At 38.8% G+C, this 24,195-nt stretch overlaps 1 protein-coding gene across 8 annotated transcripts in view; it reads left to right on the forward strand.

Annotated features, from left to right (window-relative positions):
- Srpk2 (SRSF protein kinase 2) overlaps nt 1-24,195 on the forward strand; it is a 179,443-nt gene that overhangs the window by 64,701 nt on the left and 90,547 nt on the right. Inside the window, exon 3 of one of the 8 annotated variants that reach the window (XM_057758673.1) lies at nt 2,825-2,888. The exons of 6 other annotated variants lie outside the window; for them this stretch is intronic. In XM_057758673.1, coding sequence (XP_057614656.1) covers nt 2,851-2,888 — 38 coding nt within the window. In that variant the 5' untranslated portion in view covers nt 2,825-2,850. Of the gene's footprint in view, nt 1-2,652; nt 2,889-24,195 lie in introns of those variants that run through there. One more of the 8 variants, XM_057758672.1, reaches the window with a different exon arrangement.

Here is a 24,195-nt window from a genome sequence, read left to right on the forward strand (position 1 = left end):
ACGGACTTTTATTTTTTAATTTTTATAATTATTCTTTTACGTCTCCATTTTGCATTGAGGGTATTCTCTGTGGGCCATGGTATATATTTGGAAGTTAGAACAACTGCCAGGAATTGGTTCTCTCCTTCCAGTATATGGGTCCTGAGGTTTGAATTCAGGTAGTCAGCTTCAGTAATAGCAGGTGCCTTATCTATTGAGTCATCCCAGGTTGATGAGCCTTAAAAAGATGCTATAGAAATACAAATGGAGAGTAATGGTTGAAGTAATAGGTATTCGCAAGGTTGCAAATATATGAGAATTCAGGAGTGGTGGTGAAAAAAAGTATTTTTTAAATTGTTGGAGATAGGGTGGGGAATAATATCTTAAAAGGTAACTGTAAACACACATTGGATTTTTAAATGTTAATTTGTTTGCTTGTTTTGAGACAGTGTTTCTCTGTGTAGCCGTGGCTGTCCTGGAACTCACTCTGTAGACCAGGTTGGCCTTGAACTCAGAGCTCCACCTGCCTCTGCCTCCCAAGTTCTGGAATTAAATGTGTGTGCCACCACTGCCCAGTTGTTTTGGAAATTCCTAATAGCTAACCAGACCCAGTGATGGTAGGTCAGATTCAGTAGGGATAAATAGGTAATGATGTAGGTGGAAAGGCACATAGGGCTTCACAAGATATGACACTAATGCAGAGTTTATAATCATCAATGAAACTTTGTTTTTCTGGAACTAAACAAATCTCATGATTTGGTGGAAAGGTGAAAGGGATATGGGAAACTGTTTCTTGTGTTGGTAGAGTGGTTTTTATCCCCACAGTTACAATAGTTAAGTTTTACCTTGAAGATTTTTTTATACAGACAAACTAAAATAAGAAGTTCAAAAATAAAATACTTTTTGCAACAAAATATTGTTAAAGTGACTGTGGTTCAAGATATTTCACTATGAAATATCTGTTCAAAACATGTAGGGAGCCTGAGGTAGAGTACAGTTAGCCTCTTCATACAATAACATACTGACTGCAACAACAAAAACATGTTAAAGTTGATAATAAAAAGGAGAAGAAAGTGAATTTAAAACTATGGAAATGTCAAGAAAGACAGCCCTGCGCCTCATTAACTCTAGGAGTGAGAGAGTGCTGTGCTTCGCTAGGCAGGCCTTAGTGGCAGGCAGGGACAAGCCAAGCACTACATTTGCTGGACTTTGCATGGATTATTTAATAATTCTCCATAGTGGCCTACCAAGTTGAAATTTATCCCTGTTTTATAGATGAGAGAGGCTTTAGAGAGTGCAGGCAGTTTGCTGAGGTCCCATGGTTACTGAAAATGAAGAAGTCCCAGGCAGAGCCATTTCTCCTTTTGAAATGGGGGGTGTTAACTGAACAATTTCAGTGTGGCCCCTTGTCCTGGGCTCTGTAAACTACGTCACAATTCTCAAGGTATGTTTTATTATTATGCCAGTTTAGTTAATTTTATATTGCCTATGGGATGAAAATATAGGCTTAAATTGGAGAAATCCCTTAACACTTGGAAAAAGTTTTCCTACTGTATTGCATTTATGCAGCTAGTTTTTTTCTTTACGTTTTTCATTATTTTAATTATATTAGCGTAATCAGCATTTAAAAACATTGTTTTACCTGAAGGAAACCCGCACGCTTATGCGCACGCGCACATACACACACACACACAGTTCCTGAGACCTTATAGTTTTATTTATTTATTGTTGTTTTCGGAACTGAGGACCCAGCACAGGTCCTTGGCACTTGTTAGGCCAGTCTCCACCACTGAGTTAAAACCCGAATCCCGACAGTTTTATTTTTATGTGAACTTTTTTTAAAATAAAAGTATCCTGTAATTTAAAAAATACAGTTGAAAATACTTCTCAGGAATAGGAAAAACAGCTTTTTATATGAAGTAATAATACTATGTTTTACTCACTTGAAATTGTGAGCCTTGGCTACTTGACGGTGTGTTTGGTCAAGCATTGTGTATTTTTCCTGGGTCTTTACGTTTGCTCTGTTCTTTTCATCTTCCCTTTAAGTCCTTTTTCTGACTAACTTGGTTCTAGCAACCATCTTCTCAGTTAAATTGAACTTGTACTTAAATTTCTGATGTAGGCAGCATTGCCAGTCCTTTCCTGAAAGGACAAGAATATCATCTCTGCTCGGTACCTGGGTGTTGCTGTTCACTTGTATACTGTGAAGGAGGAGGGGAGAGCTAAGGTGTAAAAAAAGAAGACTCTTTTTGAAGGCATTAGGGACTAGATATTAAATATATCTTTAATTAAAGACAATCAGGAAATTGTAACAAAGATTAAGCATATTTTAATCATTGAGTTGGGGTTTTGGTTTAATATTTCATTCTTAAGTGACAAAAATGATTCACTGAGCCATATTTTTCAGGGCTAATCAAATAGAAGCAGGCAGGGGTTGCAGAGCTGTTCATTGCAGACTGAAACATTATAATTTAGGCTTCTTAAATTATTTAGTATATTGAATTTAGATATTAGCGTTTCTTGTTTGTATTCTAATTTGTTCAAATTGAAGCCTTTTTATAGAGCTCGGGTATTTCTGCTTTGGGGAAAAAAAAGGACACCCCTCTGCTTAAAAGAAATGGTACTTCCTGCTTTCATAAACAGTCATGTGCATAGTTTAGCAAGGCCTGATGCCTCTGGAGCGTTTTCCCTTTATAGCACCATTGAATCCGAGTCCTAACAGAAGTACTGTGAATCTTGTGGCCTCATTCTAAACAAAAGGGATTAGAGAAGAAAAATCTCTTGATATAAGGCTTATAAGCGAGGGCAGGCAATCTTGGTTGTGAATATTTTCTGATTTTTCCAGAAATCAAGCAGAAGATTGAGCTGCTGATGTCAGTTAACTCTGAGAAGTCGTCCTCTTCAGAAAGGTACAGCTACATCTCTTGCATGAACAATTAATGGTGTAGCATTGCTAAGAAACAAATAGGACATATTCTTTTCCTTGTCAAGTTTGCTATATAATGTACTGCATGCTGGCATTGTGCTGTATTGAAGATGTGTTTGGGCAAGCTGTTCTGCTTTGCGAAGGGTAATTGATTTTTTTTTTTTTTTAAAGAAAAACAGTCAGCTTAATCAGCTGCAGCATGCACACCATAACACAGCAGACTGCTGGCTTGTGTGTGACAGCTGCTGAAAACTGAAAAAATTTAACCAAGAAAATCTTGTGCTTTTTAAAGAAACTATTATGGGATTTCTGTTCCTATTTTTTTGAGGTTGCTGCTACATAGAATTTCCAAGGATAGTCATAATATCTAGCTTAAACATAGTTGATTTTTTTTCTTGTAATAAGTATTTTTTTAATGTACAAAGGGAGTGCCATTTGTATATAGCTTAGGAATGGCAAACCCACAGATTAGTCACATTCTCTAAAAGAGATGTGATGTTTCTTCAAGTCTCTGCTAGGCAATGGAACAGTCACTGCATGCAGTCATGGTTCATGCCTGCAGGTAAGGACAAAATGACTCAGAAGTATTTTTAAAGCAATTATTTTATCTGTCATTCATATGATTATACCTGTAAGCAGATATTTTATGAAAAGTACTATTTTCCCTTATAAGCAAAATGAAGATACTTTTATTTACTGTAAAAATGAGATCAAAGTTCCCTATTTTGATAAATAAATTCTGTGCTCCCTTCTGTTTATCAAAATTGTGTATATTAAATATGTATCTAAAATGTTTTGAATTGAGGTTCTTAGACAAAAAGTTTACAGTTACCTTTTCTTTTGTTTATCAGTTTGTACTTAATGTTGTTAATTGTATTTAAGCCATGTTGATTCATCTTTTCTAGGGGTAATTTTCAGGGCTGTCTTTGTTCATACATTGAAAATTTAGGAAAATAATATGGAAAATTACTTGGTGATAAGGAAATGCTAGAGGAAAAATATTGTTAAAACAAGAACTAGCTGATCCTTCATGGCAAAATGTGTATGAGTTTCAGGGCATGATCTGATGACAAGATTATATTGACTTACTAGAAATAGGTAAATAAGCTTCTGCTTGCAACTTTGGTTACAAATGAGATGTAGCTACTTTCTGTAGAGTTTGAAAATAAAAAATAACTAAGAAGGTTTGTGTTTATTTCATTTATTTATTTATTTTTGACCTTTCTAACTTCTGGTTTGTGGCTAGCCACCTGATCACAATCATTCTGTTTGTTGAGCTGCAAAACATTCTTCAGCCTTGTGGATGTTCTGCCAGTAAAATGGTGGTGATGGAACAGCAGAGGGTAGGTAGGGTGTAAGCAGTGATCAGGCCAAGCACCGCTTTAGAGTTTTGTGCTAGAGTGTACTTAATGAGATGACAGCAATAATCCTGCAGACTTTTGCGGTAGCATGAATCCTTTATTGATAAATTGCGAAATGATCACAGTGGATGAATATTTCTGAAAAAGAAGTTAGAATCAAGTGAGTTCTGACTAAAACTCATTGTATTTGGGAAAACACTCTAAAATATTTTCATGATTTTATTTACTTAGGCTCTTTTGGTTATTTGAAAGAAAAGAGAGTATGTGTTGTCATAACTATAAAGCTTAGAAACCAGCTGCTGTGAGGATGTTTTCTGGCATGGTTTACTGGAGCTTGCCTTGTTGATTATGATTTTAGTAGATGCATAGAGTTCTACTGGGCAGTTGTGATAGTCTCGCTAAGGTGGTGAGAAACAATATTTTGTAAGCACAAAAATTTTTAATTAATATAAGTATATTAAAATGTCCTTTTTTCTCCATTTAATTAAAAGCCTTATCATTTGACCTTTTAATTTTTTTAGAGCAGTGATTCTCAAGCTTCCTTATGTGGTAGTGACCCCCAGCCATAAGTTATTTTCATTCCTACTTTATAACTCTAATTTTGCTACTGTTATGAATCGTAATCTAAATATCTGTGATTCCTGATAGTCCCTGCTGACGCAATGAAAGGGACATTTGACCCCCCCCCCCAAGGTATCATGACCCACCAGGTTGAAAACTGCTAATTCAGGGAATTTGTAAAAGATAAATCTCAAGTGTAAAAAGTTCATTATCTAATACCAGTGTTTTGCCCAGGATGTAATATCTTATAATATTTACCGCAGTTTAAATTCATTGTTCATTAGTTATTATATATTTTGGTTTTTTGAGACAGGGTTTCTCTGTAGGTTTAGAGCCTGTCCTGGAACTAGCTCTTGTAGATCAGGCTGGCCTTGAACTCACAGAGATCTGCCTGCCTCTGACTCCCTAGCGCTGGGATTAAAGGCGTGAGCCACCACCGCCTGGCTTCATTAGTTATTATATCTTAAAAATATTTTATTTTTTAAAAAGTATATTTTTGTCTTTTTTAAAGATGAAAAGAAATGATTAATGATTCTATGTGTAGTAGCTTAAGTGTTAGTGATTTTTGAGATTTTCATAGGGCCAAGATTCCAGATGCCTATCAGTAGGTGGGGCAGAGACTTCTGGTTTCTTTTCCAAAGAGGGAGAAACTGTTGAGCTCTGTGCACCACAAGGTATTATTCCTGTACTCACCTCTGTGCCCACATGGATCTTCTGAGAGCTCTTGTAGAAACAGAGTGTGGTAGGTATGGGATTTGTGCTGGGGTGTTGTTAGTAACCCTTTCCCTTTATACTTTCAGTCCACTATTTAGAAAATGCTCATCTTGTTGAAACTAGTATTTACTGCATTGATTTTGTTCATATACTTTTCTAAAATGGGAAAAGTATGATAAAGAAAAAAACAATTTAGCTTAATTTTGTAGACTTCTGAGAAGACATCTTCATTGAAAAATGAAATTGGTCCAAAATGAAATGTGTTTAGATAATGCAATGTATGAATGGATTGCAGTAGTTCTTGAAATTAATTTTAAAGTTACGCTTTTAGCTCAGATGAAATGATGGAGACTCATAAGGACGTAATTTGGTGAGGAGACATGGAGTATATGTGCTCCATTTAGGAAGGCCACTCCCAAGCCAAAGCTAATTCAGCTGCACTCAGCTATAGTTACAGTTTTTCATGTTGTGTTTAGAAGGAATAACATGTTTTTTTAACCACTTCACCCCCCAGAAGAAAATTTTAATGTACCTTTCTAAAGATTAAAATCATTTACTATTATTGATATTTGATATTATTATTTGATATTATTGAATGAATGACAAATTACAAAACAACTGGTGTGTGTTGTGGCCAGTTAAGAGGGGACATCTGCTGCAAGAGACTGCCTTCTGGAGGTTCCAGGAATAATCCCACCACAAATGCTTCCTTTTTTAATTGAGTGCTTGTTGAATGAATGAACATACTGATTTGTTAACAGGGTAGCACTGGTGCTTAGACACAGTTTACGCTTTTGTCCACTCCCGTTTAGTGTAATAAAGTAAACAGAATCGTTAATGGCAGCAGTTAAGTTTTCACCCATTCCCCCCATCCCTTTTGCTTTGTTCTGGCTTTACCACTCCTGGAGTTCATGAGGTAGAGCATATGGTTAAGAGGAGGAATAAAAATCATGCTAGGAAAAGGGTAGCAATTGCTCACTAAACAATCCAGATAGTATTTCTCCTGTTGGTTGGTTGTTGGTGCTGGGAATTGAACCAGATACTACTAACTTCTTAATAGGGACGGGGGGTGGGGGGAAGAAAGAGTGCAGAATAAGTGAGAAGGTGTACGTCCCACAGTCACTTAAAGACTAGTAATTCAGTGCTCTAATTAGGATTTGTGTTTTCTCAGGACAAGCTTTTTGTGCTTATATTTGTGACATTTTTATTGTCATAGAGTCCTTGTAGCCTCACAGATAGTCAGCAAGTACTGAATCCATAAGTTGCTTGCTGCCTTTTCAATGAAGGAAGAAACAAGTAACGGAAAAAATCATAAACGTAATGCTGGAACCTGTATTTGACCAGTGCTGAATAAACAGCATTGGTGAGAAGTAATAGGGATGATAAATATATCCCTGCCCCATGTAAGAGCATTTTATGTGCACCACTTGTGTTTGTTCCTGTGTGTCTTTTAATTTCCTTTCTTATTTTGGAGCAAAAGAAACCTTGAAGAGTAATGAGAAAGGAGGAATTTGATGGTTAACGGTGGCCCCAGAACAAGGTGGTCTTCATTTACTCCAGCCTGCTTGGTGAGGTCTGAGCAGTACAGATGGACAGACTGCCAAAGCATCTCTTTCCCTTCCCGGCACACACACTAGGCTGTGCATTCATTGGTGGCCCTACTCTTCCCTTTGCCAGGCCCCACCCTGCCACTGCTTTCTTAGTGTCCCCGTTTACAGGATGGATTTTTTTTTCCTGAATGGTAGAAGGAGTCCAAGTGGTGGCTAAATGCTTATTTTGTTTATATTCAGTATTTATTAGTATTTTTATTGAAGATATTGGAATTTTGCAAATCATAAGAAATATAGTTTTGTGGATTTTTAAAGTTTTGTTCGTAGGGTTTTTGTTGTTACTTTTTTTTTAAGTTTAGTTTATTTTTGTGTGTGTGTGTGTATGACACATTACGAAATCTTTGCCAAGCCTAGGCCCATTTAAATTTTCTGCCGGATGTATTTTTTGGAAGTTATATGTTTTTTCCCCTCCTCTTCTTCCTCAACCCCCACCCCCTTTTTTAGGGGGGGCAGTTTTGAGACTGTGTTTTTCTGTGTAGTCCAGGTTGTCCTGAAACTCCAGTTTGTAGACCAGTCTGACCTCAAACTTATAGATCTGTCCACATATGCTGGGTTTAAAGACTTGTGCCACCACGCTCAACTAGAAATTATTCTCCTAATGTTTGCTCTACAGATCCATTTGGGGTTTTAATATTGAGGTAAGGATTGATAGCGATGTTTTCATTTCTTTTTTGCATATGGCTATTTAGTTTCTGTTTTGAATATTGTGTAAATAGGAACCTTTAAAACATTTTAAAACTCCATGCTTGGTTACAGGAAGCTAAATTGGATGCTTGGAAAATGTTTCACATTTATATGATGGAGTACAATATTCTTTGAGATTTTTGGCATAAACTCAACTAGAGTGTATGGTCTGCCCCTTTCTGGTTGCATTTTGACTGTGAGCTGTGTGGGAAGTCTCTGAATGAAGAAGCTATGGAGCACGAGTGAGAGAGTCTCCTCTCAGAGTTATAGATTGAAAGCAGTGAGTTTCGTTTGTTTTGGCAGATAACTCTGAGAAGAGCTTGAAAGGATACTTTTGAAGGGAGACAGGACTTTCTCCTGAAAACACTGAGAGACCTGTGAACTAAGGATGCAGAGATCTCCTGCACATGCACCGGATTTTGTGCTTCAATGTCTTAAAGATCTGAGAAGTAGGAAGATGGCTGGGTTATGATCCTCCCTTCTAGAATCCTTGAGTACAGTGTAGTAGGAGACCTTCATAAGCAGAAGTAGTAGGTGAAAAGGAAGATATAGGTGAAAGTGTACTTTGGTGGTTTTATGTTTAAACATGTTTAGCTTGACTGGGTTCCCTGGCTTAGTCCCCAGAACTAAAGTGATATGAGAGAAGACAAATGCCTTCCCTTTGTCTCTCCCAGTGCTGCCCATGTGCTTCATGTGTGTAGTCACTGCTCTTTAGAGTTTATAGCTTGGGTCTACTTTTATCCATTTCACCTGTTGATGAGTGTTGTTTGTGGCTGTGGGCTTAGGTATAGTGCTGCTTTGAGCATTTGTATGCATGTCTTTTGATAAATGAATCTGTGTATGCATTTCTGTTGAGTCTAGGTTTATAAACAGATAGGGACTGTTTTTTAGAACAGATGTTATAAAGGAGATGAACATTAGAACTTAGAGTCATAAGGGAACCATTCCCACTGATTATCATGTTCTTTTTCTTTTTTGGTTTTTCAAGACAGGGTTTCTCTGTGTAGCTTTGGTGCCTGTCCCAGAACTAGCTCTTGTAGACCAGGCTGGCCTTGAATTCACAGAGATTCACCTGCCACCACCGCCCGACTGATTATCATCTTTTAACAGGTCTAGAGGCCATGCATGTTAACATTAGTTTTTCGATTCAGTTTCAATAGCAAAATAATTACTCAGGTAAATCCTCTTAGAAACCTTCGTATAAACTGCAAGGAAGAGCTTACTTTAGGAACTGAGGAAATAAATCTGTCTTGTGGCATTTTCATAATTTATAAACTGTTTTAAATTGCACTTGCTCTTGAAAATTTCTTGAGCTAGCATAAAACTGCAGTCTTGCCATTTAATTTTTGGTTAAAAATAGCATTTATCCGAGCTGCCCTTTTGTTGATAACTATGTGCTCTACTTCCTACACTATTATGTTTGTTATCCATTTAATCTTTGATTTTGTCTGATGTTAGAATTGTTGCTCACATCATAGCCTATGTAAACCATTTAAAACACAATCTGTTGGGAAGGCCATTCACTGTAAAAACCCTTCACCTGTATTCCCATGGTTCTTAGGATAAAGGTAATACGAGTCTGGCCTGCTGAGTACCCATGTTTTTAGACTCATCTTACGATTTTATGTCTAGAAAAGAACTTTGTGTGTAGGCTTTTGATACAGGTAATAGTCTGTTCTTTGCCACAGGCATAGGTTAAATTATAGTCACAACAAATTAACTCATGTAAGCTATCAAGATTTCAATTCTTAGTTCTTTTGTATCATGTAGTTTATAGTTACAATTTTTACATTTATTTTAATGTAAAATAGAAATTAAATCTGAATGCTTTTTGTTTCTTTACAGCAACAACAAAAAGCAACATCAAACCATACATTTGCTCCTAGTGTCAGTGTTTTGTATGTCATTTGTTGCTTTTTGGTCACATATTTCACACTGTACTAATAGTTAAAGTATCATGCCTTTCTGTTACATTTAGTTGTAGTTAAGCACAGGAAATATAACAAATTTAGTGTATCCTAAAGCCTATTCTTTCAAAAGAATTTTTCTGTTTCTGTTTTTTTTGTTTTGTTTTGTTTTTGTTTTTCGAGACAGGGTTTCTCTGTGGTTTTGTAGCCTGTCCCAGAACTAGCTCTTGTAGACCAGGCTGGTCTTGGTCTCGAACTCCCAGAGATCCGCCTGCCTCTGCCTCCCGAGTGCTGGGATTAAAGGCGTGCGCCACCACCGCCCGGCTAGAATTTTTCTGTTTCTACCTGAGGTGGGGAAACAGTGTCCCGGGTTTCGTCCAGATGCTCCTACATGAAAGACTGGAACCTGAGCCATAGCCTCTGTTTACAGTGAATTTCAATTGGCAAGTGTCATACGTGAGACTTGTGTAGGATTCTCTGAATGTAAGAAGCTTGTAAAAAAAAAAAAAAGAAAAAAAGCAGAATCCTGAGTATGTGCTTAAGTATTATTTGTTACCAAGTCCTAGTAATAATTTCCTCTTATCTTGGAAGCTTCTCTTTGTATATCTAGCCAGATGGTGGGGGCTCACACCTTTAATCCTAGCACTTGGGAGGCAGAGACAGGCGGATCTCTGTGAGTTCGAGGCCAGGCTGGTCTACAAGAGCTAGTTCCAGGACAACCAGGGCTGTTACACAGAGAAACCCTGTCTTGAAAAGCAAAATAAAACAAACAGAAAATATTGTGCATCCATATGTCTGCATATTGTGGGTATGTGGCACTTATGTGCCGTGGTGAACATATAGTGGTCAGAAGACCGCTTGGTGCAGTCTGTTCTCTTCTCCCATCATTTTGTATGTTCTGAGATCAAACAGGTTGTGAGGCTTGTACAGCAAGCACTTCACCTACTGAGGCACCTTGCTGGCTGGTTCATTTTTGTCTTTGTGACTGAGGTCCTTCTAAGTAACCAAGATTGTCCTGGAACTTGAGATCATCTTGTCTCAGTCTTCTGATTGCTGGGATTACAGGCTGTGACACTGTGTCCAGTGTGAATCTTCTCTTAATTGGTAAATTATATGAGTTTAACAGGAATGGTTCTGAACATACTGTGCTCAGCAACTATTGTAATGACAGTGACAAAAATAACTGCTTTTAATGACTGTAGTTCAGATTCCTGATGCAGAAGAATCCTTTATATGTCATGGAGCTGAAAAAAAATCATGACCGATTTTTTATAGATTAGATTTATTTTCTGTCTATGCAGCATTTATCAGCAGCTGCTACGAACCATTTACTCTGTGATTTTTAAATCTGCACACCCCAAAGACAGCATAAAATCATAGATTTTCAACAGATAATTGATGTACAATATTTCTACAGCAGATAATATTGGTGAGTGCTTGTGCTTGTAGCTTGGTTCATTTCTTGGGCATATAGCGCTGAACACTGTTTCATGGATGATGCCGCAGTGGGTGGACCTTGGCACTGCTTAAAAGTACTGCATGTAACTAGTAATTGCGTTTCTGTTTCAAAAGGCATTTTCTTAACATGTTTTTATTATCTTTATGTATGTAGGTGTTTTGCCTACATGTCTATCTGTATGTGTGCAGTCTACAAAGGTCAGAAGAGAATGTAGAATCCCCTGGTCCTGGACTTAGAGATGGTTGTGAGCAGTCAAATGGGTGCTGGGAATTAATTGAACCTGGGTCCTCCTGAAAAGCAGCCAGTGCTCCTAACTGCTAAACCATCCCTCCAGCCCTAAAAATTACATTTCTGGACATAGTACTTTAAAAGATGAGAGGTATGTATGACAGAAGGGAACAGATAACAGCCACAGCACTCGAGGGACTGCTGACTGTGTGGAAATACAAGCCAAGGTTTGCTAGTTCTTCCACCCTTTTATTTTTTTCTAGTTTTTGGGTCCTTATGTCAGATCTATCTAGTGAGAGAGCATCTGATACTCAGATGCAGATCACAGGAAACCCCTTTCTCTGTTTCATAACATACTGACCCACCTGTGCAGACCCACTGGGAGGGATTTTCTAATTGGCACTTGGCATCACATCAACAGGTAGAAGCCATACAATTAAAGTTGTGTGGTTTTTTTTTTTTTTTTGAGATACGGTTCTTCTGTGTTAGCTCTAGTTGTCCTGGAATCGTTCTGTAGACCAGACTGGCCTCGAACTTACAGAGTCACCTGCCTCTGCCTCCCAAGTTCTGGGACTAATGACATGAGCCCCAGCTCCAGGCTAAATTATATTCATTCCAAGGCTAGATTTCCAGATTGTAGCATTTCAGGCGTTCTGACCCTGGTGACCACTGTTGAGAGCTATATTCTAAGATATTGAGGCTTTCCTGTCAAATAGAGCTTACAAACATGTACTTCATAGTGGTTGCACCATTGCCAAAACCAAAACACAGTATTGTAGTTTACTTCCTATCCTTGTGCGTTTTTTCTTATGTTCTTAAAGAATATTCAATAGCCTAGTCTTTGTAGTGTAATTTTACACACACACTCATGCAATTTAAAAATAAAATAAATTTTAAAAATATTTAAAATTTTGTGTTTGTGTATCTCTCATGTGAATGTGGATACCTGCAGGGTCCAGAGAGGATGTAGGAGCCCCCAGAGCTGAATTTATAGGCAGTTGTGAACTGTCTGATGGTGGTTCTGGGAACAAAAGGGTCCTCTAGAAGAGCAGAAAATGCCCTTAATTAATTAATCAATCACTGAGCTGTCTCTCCATTCCCATGTAGGGTTTTTTAAAAGGTGGTGTTAAATTATATCTGTTTAAGAGGATATTCAATCACTTTGTTTATTGAGTCTTGGTTTTATTTTTTTTTTAAATTTTTTATGGTTAATTTAACTTTATTTTATGTGCATTGGTGTGAAGGTGTCAGATCCCCTGGAACTGGATTTTCAGACAGTTGTGAGCTGCCATATGGGTGCTGAGAATTGAACCCCGGTCCTTGAGAAGAGCAGTCAGCGCTCGTAACCGCTGAGCCATCTCTCCAGCCCTGAGTCTTGGTTTTAGAAGTGAAATTATTACTATGCAAATTTGTAAGGTTTTGCTGATGAACACTAAATTGTCCTCAGAAGAAGGCACTTTACATTGTCTCTGCCAACGCAAACAAGGGTCCTCACCCACATTTGAGATTTCAAGAACAGTTTGGTTTTGAGTGTTGTATTGCTGATGTTAATGAATACACTAAGTTGTGCAGACTTTTTGGTCTCTGTCTTGTGGCTTTTGCTTTAATAAAGGCTCTCTGTGTACATGTATAAGTAGTGAAGTCAGTATAACTGACTTTAGTAAAAGACTTGTAGATTCTTTTTTTTTTTTTTTTTTTTTTTTTTTTTTTTTTTTTTTGGGGTTTTCGAGACAGGGTTTCTCTGTGGTTTTGGAGCCTGTCCTGGAACTAGCTCTTGTAGACCAGTTTCAGCGTTAAGAAAACTTGTGGGGTTACACATATGCACCAGCACAGCTGCTTTCCCCCTTGTCTTCTCGTTCATGAAAACTGGCCGTTCCCTTGAGGGCTTGCTTTCGTAAGTTTCACCCTATCAGTTGTCCAACTCATTTGCTCTTGTGTCCAGTAGTATTATACTGTCTGGGTAAAAGTTTATCTCCTTAGTATAAGGTAGAGTAGTCATTTTTTTTTTGATAAAATCCTTTTTGGGATTTCTTAGGAGATGCTAAATTTCTTTTAGTGAGAAGGTTAACCTCCCATATCTTACTCATCAGAATGTAGCTCCTTTTCCTAAAAGGATACAGAACTGTAAAATTGATAAATTAAGATAAGTATATTATTAGTTTATACTATTCAAACATTACCCATCTACCTATTCACTTACCCCCTAAATACACACTGAAGAGATTTAACTTCAATTTATTCTTGCTATACAGTTTTAACCAGTGTTTTTTTTTTTAAAAAAATTAAAACTTGGACAGATTTTTAGTTCTTGTCCCCCTCACTAGCTTTTGTATAAAATTTATCAGAGGTTGTAAAACTATTCCTTGGGGCTGGCTTCATGGCTTAGCTGGCTAACTAACTCCCTGTCTAATATATTATTCCTTGGACCTAGAAAGAACATGTGTTTCCTGGGGCAGAATAATAATTAGCCTGGAGGCTAATTAGTGCTTGAGGATAAGGAAGCTTTATAATTGTGAGGGTAGCTATTTTCATTTGGTGAAAGGGAAGGATTAAATCTAGTTTGATGAAAGTAACTTTTTGTTTAATCCAACTTTTTCCAGTAGAAATTAAAGAGGTCTGCCATTTTTCTTAAGTGCAAAACTTCTCTAAGAAATGTTTTGTGATAATGTGAACAAGGTTTGTCACACCTGACACTCCCCTGGGTTGGGGTTTTGTAGTTTAAGGAAGAACCTGTTGATGTGTTTCTTGCTGTGGTATCACACTGAAAAGCTTACTTCTCTTTCATAGTCGGTACAGGTATTCATTGCAAGGCATGTAAATGAAGAAATTGTATTTGCTTGAAATGAACTTTTCTTCCTTATTTCTTTCTCTTTGCAAAAAATCCCCTGAATAGCTTTTGGTTTCTGGGACTCTGCCTGGCTGTCCAACTTGCTTTGAAAGAAAAGCAAAGTTATTATCTACGTTAACCAGAGTTTCTGCGCAAGATTTAATAGCTAGTGACAAAGATGGAGCTAATTTTCATAGTAGTAGAATTTACTTGCTTCTCATACCTGAGACATTAAGGACAGCCACAAATTATATAGAGGGCATTAAAGGCTTCCTGATTTTTCAGAAAAGGTGTTCATGGCATATTGGTTTATAGAAAAGACTTTAGATCTGTGCATCAATAATTTTAATGACAGTTTGACAAATTAATATTTTAAAATAATATTAATTCTTTGGGAATGCCATATTTTGAGATCATAAATGCTTTCCTCACTCTTTCCAGGTCGTCCTTTACCTACCACTCTACCTGCTTACTGTGCTCTTAATTTTAAGAAAAATTAATTTTTATCTATTTTTTTGCAGTTATTTTTGAGTTACTTTTACTATGTACCTTTATGTAGGGTTTCTGTTGCTGTGCATAGATATCATGACCATACCATGTATGGTATGATCTTATGAAGCAGCTCTTATAAAGGAAAACATTTAGTTGGGACTGACTGACTTACAATTTCAGAGATTTAGGCCATTATCATCATGGCAGGACATGGTGGTGTGTAAGCAGACTTGGTGCTGGAGAAGGAGCTGAGAGTTTTACATCTTGATCCACGGGGAGCAGAAGCAATCCTGTGCCACATTGAGCATAAATGAGACCTAAAAGTCCACCCCAATAGTGACACATTTCCTCCAAGAAAGCCATACCTCCTTATAGTGCCATTCCCTATGGGGACCATTTTCTTTCAAATCATCACATTCCTTTCTCAGGCCTACATAGGCTTGTTGCTGTATCATAATGCAAAAAAAAAAAATAAAAATAAAAATGCATTCAGTCCAACTTCAAAAGTCCCATAGTCTGTAACAATCTCAAACTTATTTAAAAGTCTCAAGTTCAAAGTCTTTTATGAGATTCATGCAATTTCTTAACTGTAATCCTCTATAAAATTAAAATCAAAAAGCAGATCACATACTTTCCAACATAAAATGGCGCAGGATATCCATTACTATTCCAAAGTAGAGAATAAAGAGAATAATGAGGAAATATTGGATCAATGCAAGACTGAAAACCATCTGGGCAAACTCCAAACTCTGCATCTCCATTTCTAATATCAAGGTGCTCTTCAGATTTCCAACTCTGTTCAGCTTTGTTGACTCCGACACACTTCTTTCTCGCGCTGGTTCCATTCCATGTTAGCGGTTCTCCTTGGCAGGTATCCCACAACTCTGGCAGATTCAACATCTTGGGGTCTCCAAGGCTTCACCTTCACAGTTTAATGCAATGTACCATTCAGGGACATCCTTGACACATGCCTGGCCTCAATAGGTTTCCTTAGTCACACTGGAAAATTCCGTAATCCCTTTTCTTCTGCGGAAGATCCCATAATCCCTTTCTTCTATCTTTGACTCTAAAGCCAGAACGATGTGGCTGAAGTTCTACTGCTTGCTTGGGCTGTAACATGACCACTTTTCAATTACGTCTTCACCAGCTTTTCAGTTGTTACCTTCATTGCCTAAGCTTTTCTGTCCTGAAAATGGATATGTAGAACAGGCTCCCCTCAAACTCATGGATTCACCTGACTCTGCCTTCCTAGTGCTGGTGTTAAAGGCATGCACTACTACACCTGTCTCTAAGCTTTTCTTTTAATTCTTTTTTACAATTTGGAAACTTAACAGTGTGGGATCTTGTCCTGAGGTCACACCACTCCCTTTATTCCATGTCTTAAGCTGTTTATCTCCTTGACTATAGGACTTAACTTCATTCCATTTCCTGATGCTCCTTTTCTCCTCAAGTTGTACATTTTGTATTTTTACTTTCTCAGCTTGTTCTTTTCATTATAAATCTTCATTAGAGTTACCATTAATAACCACATAACAGAGTCTATACTAGTCTGTTTTGAGATTTCCTCTGCCAATGGAATTAATTCAAATCTCTTCACTTTAGCCTCAGGCAGACTCTTCAGATAAGGGCAAAAAGCAGCCTCATTCTTCACCAGAATAACGCAAGAACAATCTGTAGGCAACACAGTCAAATTCTTTTCTTCCAAAGGTGCTTTAGCTTGGCTCCTGAAGTTCCTTCAGCACCACTGTGTTGGCAGAAGTTTCTGTCCTGCCCAGTCTCACAGCTGTTTAGTCCCCCAAAAAACCACACAGAGGTCTACATTAATTATAAACTGGTTGGCCTATTAGCTCTGGAGTCTTATTAAATTTTTTTTTTTTTTTTTCGAGACAGGGTTTCTCCGTAGCTTTTTTGGTTCCTGTCCTGGAACTAGCTCTTGTAGACCAGGCTGGTCTCGAACTCACAGAGATCCGCCTGCCTCTGCCTTGCCTCTCGAGTGCTGGGATTAAAGGCGTGTGCCACTACCGCCCGGCTTGCGCCACCACCGCCCAGCTGTCTTACTAACTTTTATATCTTAAATTAGCCCACAATTCTTGTCTATGTTAGCCATGTGGCTTGCTACCTTGTATCAGCGAGGAATCCTCATCTTGCTTTCTCTGTGTCTGGGTGACGACTGCAGAGTGCGCCTTTCCTCTTCCCAGAATTCTCTTGTTCTTGTTGCCCTGCCTATACTTTCTGCCTGGCTACTAGCCAATCAGCATTTTATTTATTTGTGGTACAGTTTGAGAGGTTTAGTCCATTATCATCATGGTGGGATGTGGCTGTGTGCAGGCAGACATGGGGTTGGAGAAGGAGCTGGGAGTTCTATATTTTGATCTGTAGGCAGCAGAAAGAGTGTGTGTACGACTGGCCATACCTGATCTTATAAAACGTCAGCGTTCACTTTCACAATGACACACTTCATCCAACCAGGCCACACCTATTCCACAAAGCCACACCTCTTAATAGTGTGTCTCCCAGTGGGAAAAACATTCAGACACAGTGGGGCCATACCTATTCAAACCTCCAGAGTAGCTCTGGCTGTCCTGCAGCTCCCTGTATAGGCTGGCCTGGAACTTGCAGAGATCTGCCTGCCTTTGTGTCTGAGGACTAGGACTAATTGTGGGTGCCAATGTATCTGGTACAAATTAACTTAAAAACAAAAAGAGATAGGATCTCATTGTGCTGCCAAGGCTGAAGTGTTCCTACTTAGTCTCCTGAATACCTGACACCATACCACTATGTGACTGTTATCTCTATCCATGACATGATTTTTTGGGGGGTGTGCTAGAAGGGTGAGACAAGGTCTCACCATGTAGGTCTAGTTGTCCTGGAACTTAACGTATGATCCAAGCTGGCTATATTTTTTTACTGTTTTTTAAAAAATTAATTTTAATTTTTTTTTTTTTTAGATAGGGTCTTGCTTTAAATCCAGGCTGACTTTCAGCTTTGTGTCTTCTGCCTCTGCATTTTGAGTCTCTGGATTACAGAACTGCACCATCTCACCTGACTCCTTTTATAGTTTTGAACTTGAAATTTCTCATTGATTCGGTGTCATGGCAGCTTGTATGTAATATGTAAGACCTGTGGAAATGTCTTGCAGTGAATGGCTTGGGATCCTCCATAAATACAGGAACACTTCATTTTTTTCTGTTGATACAGGAAGTCTTGGCAGTCATTTACCTTTGAAGGTAATTCCTCCTGCCTTTAGCTATGTGAGTGCGAGGTTTACAGGTGTGTATCACCAGCCTTGGTATGGCTTGTTCTGGCAGCTCACATTCTCCACACATCTCTTTTTATTTAGTTTTAATCATCCATAATCTCTCAAGAACATGACATATGCTGAACAGCGCTGAGTGCATATGAATTATTGTTTTGAATGTCTTCAAGGGTCCTTAAACATCAAAATACTCTGTTATCAACATATTTTCCAACTTTGTGTTCTTTGAGAACTAATAGCAAAGCTGACCAGTCTGTAATGTGGCCTGGGGAGTTATCTCGGGGTGAGGCTCCTGCCGTACAAATGTGGGACTGAAAGTGTAAACTTTCGGTGTTTATTTGACCCATCTGTCCTTCCCTACATGGGTTGGAAGCAGAGGCAGGACACTGGCTCACAGGTCGGCTAACCTGGTATGCAGTAGTAAACAACAGAGAGACTGCGCCTTGAAGAAAGTGGAAGGCAGAAACTGACTCCCAAAGCTGGATACTGACATCTAGTCATTTGCTCTCACATAAAAATAAATGTATATTACACACAGATACCAAAAAACCCAGCCGTATTTTGCAACACAAAATTACTTAACATTTTGTCTGCAGAGAAAGAACATTGTTGAAGGAGAAAAACAGTTGAGCACAGGAGAAACAGCCTTGGGGATTGTAGATGGAGACTGCTCATTCATTTCCCGGTCTCCCAGGCCTGAAAACACCGCACAGAAACTATATTAATTAGAGCACTCTTGGCCTATTAGCTTAGGCTTCTTATTTACTAACTCTTATATCTTAGGTTAATCCATTTCTGTTATTTTATATTCTACCACGAGGCTCGAGGTTTACTGGTAAACCCAGGCGCCTGTGTCCTTCAGAGGCTACACGACATCTACAAGGACTCTGCCTTCTTTCCTCCCCTGTCTGCTTGGAATTCCCGCCCTGCTCTATCCTGCCCTGTCTAGGCCAAAGCAGCTTTGCAATACATACAGAAGGACTTCCAACACCGGGAACATTATCTTCAATTTGAATATTATTTATCTGCAATCTTATAACCAGATATTTCAGGCTTGGAATATTTGCATATACACAAATAGTTTTGGCATGGGGTCCAAATATAAAGTTCATTTTTGTTTCACGTATGCTTTATGTATCCTGTATAAAAGTAATTTATGTGTTGTAATTTTGTGCATGAAACAATTTCATGGTGTGAAATTTTCTAATTTAGCATATTTTAAATAAAGTATTTTAAATTTCAGATTTTGGACATTTTGGATTTGGGGTTTCAGATTATTGATTAATTTGTATTTGAAAAGTGTGTTCAGACATTATTAGATCTGGATTTGTGGATCTTCATTTCTACTTCATTCATGTAGCAGAGTCCTATATTGCCCCCTGTAAAATACTGAAATTGAGTGTACGTACATGCCAAGACATCCCAGACCCTGCTTTTCTTTTTATATCTTCTCACCCATTTGATTCTTGAAGGTGCCTGAGTATAAATTACCCACATAAAAAACCCTGCTTCCTTAGTCTGGAAATGCAGGTAAAACCCTGGTTTTCTTGACAGATTGGGCAAATGAAATATTGTTGCCACTAATTGGAAATCTATATTGAGATTGGTAAGATATAGTTAGTTGATTTTTTTTTCAATACTCAGAATACCTCAGATAGATTATGTATATTTATCCTTTAATAGAGGTTTCTGCCTTTGAGTCACACGAATCTGGCAACCTGAGTTTAATCCTTGCAACCTACTAGAAAGGTGGAATGAGAGACCCACAAATTTGTCCTCTGACATTCACATGGTATGGTGAATACATATATGTACATACATATACACGCATTCACATATCCCCATTTGCCAATTAAAGAACATAGAAATTAAAGCAGTGAATGAGGATACCCCCACTGCTACCACCACCACCACCTCCATCCCCATAGACTCAGGTATTTGAGGACTTGATTCCTGGTTGGTGAAACTTGGTTCCCAGTTTAGGAAGAATGAGGAAGTGTGACCTTGTTGGAGGAGGTGTGTCACTAAGGGTGTACTTTGGTTTTGCAAAAGCCCATACCATTCATTCCTAGTTAGTTGTATCTCTGCCTATTCTTGTGGATCAAATGATCAAATGTAAGCTCTCAGCTATTACTCCAGTGCTATGCCTGCCTGCTGCCATGCTTCCTGCTCTTATGACCGCAGACTCTTAATCCTCTGGAACTGTGAGTCCTCAAATTAAGTGCTGTCTTTTATAAGTTGCCTTGGTCATGGTGTCTCTTCTCAACAATAGAAAATTAAAACATAATACCTCTCAGTTTGTATATTGCTCTCCTTGTCTGTACTCGCCCTGCAGATGACCTCATCTGTTTTAGTGCTATTAAATACCATCTGCACACTGGTGGTTTCTATATTCGTGTCTGCTGATCTCCATATGAACTATAGATGTCTATATCTAGCTCCTCTTCAGACTACTAATGTCTTTTGACATCTCATATTTAAAATGGGGCTAAACTAAACTCAGTAATCCCTCCTTTCTCTAGCGGTTGGTGTGTACTGTACTCATTTTACTATCTTGTAAACTGTTGCAGGAGGAGGGATAGGGAATAAATAATTCTTTTGATTTATAGCTACTCTTAGGATCTCTGAGGTGACTGAAAATAACTGCTTGATGTATCTTGTCTCTGTGGGTTTACGTGGACATTGTAAATATCTTTCAGAGAAAGTAGAAGGCAGCAGGAACATTCTTGGGGTCTATTGAAGGATAGAAGAAAGTTCTCTCATCTTTGCCTAGTAAGTAGGAAGGGGATTTGCTGGTATATCATGTATATCATTCACACTCTTTGTGGCCCTGGCGGCTGGGGCCCCTGACACATTCCTGCAAGGTATCTTGTCTGTTACTTGCTTTTGCCACCCCTTTATCAGTGCCCCTCCTCCCACTTTGGGATGACCTTTGTATGACCCCTGCTTTGGCAAACTCTGACACATCTTCTTTTAGTTTTTAAAAACTATGTCTAGACTTAGAAGTCTTAGAGTTACCTGTTCACCTCTTTTAATGTCTTTAAATATGTCTGTTTGTTTGAAACAAGTTTTCTCTGTGTTGTCATGACTGTCCTGGAATTCATTAGGTAAATCAGGCTGGCCTTGAACTCACAGAAATCCTCCCGTCTTTGCTTTCCAGTGCTGGGATTAAAGGTGTGAGCTACCACCCCTGGCCATCTTACTTTTTTTGTTTTTGTTTTTCTTTCACTGTCCACTTCTGGTTGGTCCTTCACTGTGCTCTACGGCTTCTGTTCAGTGTTTCCTAGTGCCACCCACAGATGCTGCACTTACTTGCCTGATGGTCTCTAACCTGTTGGAATCTTCTGCTGTGTGCCTTCCCTCTCATCTGAATTCCTTACATGTTCTGCCTCCCCTTTACCTGTAAGGTATGCTTCCTATGAGTATAATGCCCTCCCATCACAGAGCATCCTGTTTCTCAGTTATACCCTTTCTGCTTCTATCAATTAGTCAGTGAGAGATTGAACTTTGACCTTTGTGTCACTGGTACCTGGCACATCTCTGGACATTCTAGTGAACACAAATGTATATTTGAATAAAGACTTTTTAAAAGTTTCTTTCCTAATTCATAAGGAAGCATTCACAAAGAAAACAAATGCTAATGATATTTGTATGGCTAAAGGTGTTGGTTAGTATTTTAGTATCTTCTGAACTACTTTATTTCCATAAGTGGTTTTGCTCAGCATCCCAGTGCTCAGGCATTTTGGAGACTTAACTTCCATTGCTCCTTGGGGTGTTTTTGTTTGTTTTTTGCCTTCCTGCCTTCCTTCCTTCCTGCCTGCCTTTCTGCTTGACTCCCTCCTTCCCTCTCCCTTCCTCTCTCCCTCCCTCCCTTCTTCCTTCTCTCCCTCTCTTTCCTTCCCTTTCTCTCATTCTTTTTTTTCTGGAAGGTGTGCTTGGGAAATTATTCTGATCAAATTGCCTGGATGTGGGCCAGTGCTCCTTCCAGCATGTTTGTTCTAAGTGGCTTCATTCTGGTTTTTCCCCTTTTAGATCTACTTACTTAATATTGAATTGCCTGTGAACCCTGAGCCATACTAAATTATAGCTTGGTGAGTTGTAGTTGCCTGTCTGCCTGGTGTTCTTTCCCTGTTGTGGTAACAATGTCAGGAGTCAGAATACTAGGTAGAGTTCTCTGCATCATACTGGCAAAATTCTGTTTCTGTCAGTTCCTTTACTGAATCACAGATGTTTGCTAATTTAGACATAAAAGAATCTTCATAGCCAAATTTAAACATTTCTTCAAATTTATGTTATTAACATCCTCAACTTGCTTGTAGTCTTGAATTTACCATTATTCAAAGTTGTTTTTCAAATTTTTTTTAGGATTTTGACTTTAGAGTTGCCACATTTGGAGTTCTTTTCGTCTCTTCAATTGTAAATGCCATTAGGTAGATTTAGGAAATTAAGATTAGAATATAAAGATTCTCATGTTTTTGAGTCATACCTACCTTCTACCAGAAAAAATAGTGTTGTGAAGTAGATTTATATTTGGAGTGCTGCTTGGCAAGCTGTAGCAGTTTTTCATAGTTTCCTGCTTTCATATTCAGCCTGTAGCTGTTGCTAAGCCCGAGGTCCTGTCTGAGTACTGGAGACGGACTTCACAGCTCAGCCTCCTGCAGCTGCCTGCTGTGGGCTAGCCCAGGGCATGCATACCAGTACACAGGTCCTTGTATGTGCAGTATAATTCAGTAATGGCTATTTTATTTTATTACTTACTGTGGGACTTATCTATCCTTACCAGTAATTTCTAGCCTCTTCTTCTTAAGATAGGCAGAGGAAGTGGGAATGCATATCCATATAATTACTTGAGATCATTTTCATTTTGTGGGTGAAGTAGTAGTACAGATCTAGAAATGCTATCAGCAGTTTAGAACCAAATGACACAGTGACTATTTAAGAAATGTGCAGAACTTGACCTCATCCTTGTCTTATTTTATAGGCAGATCGTGGCAGAAGGTGATACTGAACTCAGTGCCTTTTAAAAAGTTTTTAATAATTTATTATTTTAATATTTATGTGCATGAACATTTTGCCTGTTTGCATGTCTGTATATCACACACACACACACACACACACACACACACACACACACACACACACACACACAGTGTCTTCAGCAGCCAGAAGAGGGCGTCAGACTCCTCCCAAATGGAGTTACAGACAATTGTGTGCTGCCACATGGGTGCTGGGAATTGAACTGAGCCATCTCTCCAGCTCAAACTCAGTGACTTTTCAGTAAGCAAATTTCCTTTTAATTTCTTTCATTGTTTGTGACCATCTGTCTGCTTGAGAAGAATGGTAGGTAAATGGTCTTGTCACTTTTCTGTTGCTGTGACAAAACCTTCTAATAAAAGCAACTTGGGGAGTAAAGGGTTTGGCATCCACTTCTAGGTCACAGTCCATTATTTATGGAAGTTGGGAGGAAGTCAGGGCAGGAACCGTGGAGGTGCTGCTTTACTCACTAACTCAAGTATATAACTACCTTTTTACATTTTTTTTATCTTTGCTCATTTTACATGCTAAATCCATTTCCCACTCTGTTCCCTCCTCCCGCTTCCTTCACCTTCCCACTCTGATCCCCCTTCCAACCCCCATCCACTCCCATGGGGAGTCAGCAAAGTCTAGCACATTGCTTTGAGGCAGGACCAAGGCCCTTCCCACATATCTAGGCTGAGAAAAGTATCCCTCCAGAGAATGGGTTCCAAAAAACCAGAACAAGCAGTAGGGATAAATTCTGGTCTCACTGCCAGTGGCCCCACAGTCTACCCCAAACATACAGCTGCCTCCCACATACAGAAGTCCTAGTTTGGTCCTATTCTGGTTCCCTCACTGTCAGGTCAGACTTGGAAGGCTCCATTAGCTCAGGTAGACTGTCTCAGTGGGTGTCCCCATCATGGTCTTGACCTCTTTGCTCATATTCTCACTCTTCCCTCTCTTTGGCTGGACATTGGGAGCTCAACCCAATGCTCGGCTGTGGTTCTCTGCCTCTGTTTCCATCAGTTGCTGGATGTAGGTTCTATGGTGACATTTAAGATATTCATCAATATGACTACAAGGCAAGGCCAGTTCAGGCACCCTCCCCACTCTTGTTTAGCATCTTAGCTGGGGGGGGGTCATCCTTGTGGATTCCTGGGAATTTCTCTAGTGCC

This window comes from Chionomys nivalis, chromosome 26 (genome assembly GCF_950005125.1).
Source record: "Chionomys nivalis chromosome 26, mChiNiv1.1, whole genome shotgun sequence".
Classification (NCBI taxonomy): domain Eukaryota; kingdom Metazoa; phylum Chordata; class Mammalia; order Rodentia; family Cricetidae; genus Chionomys; species Chionomys nivalis.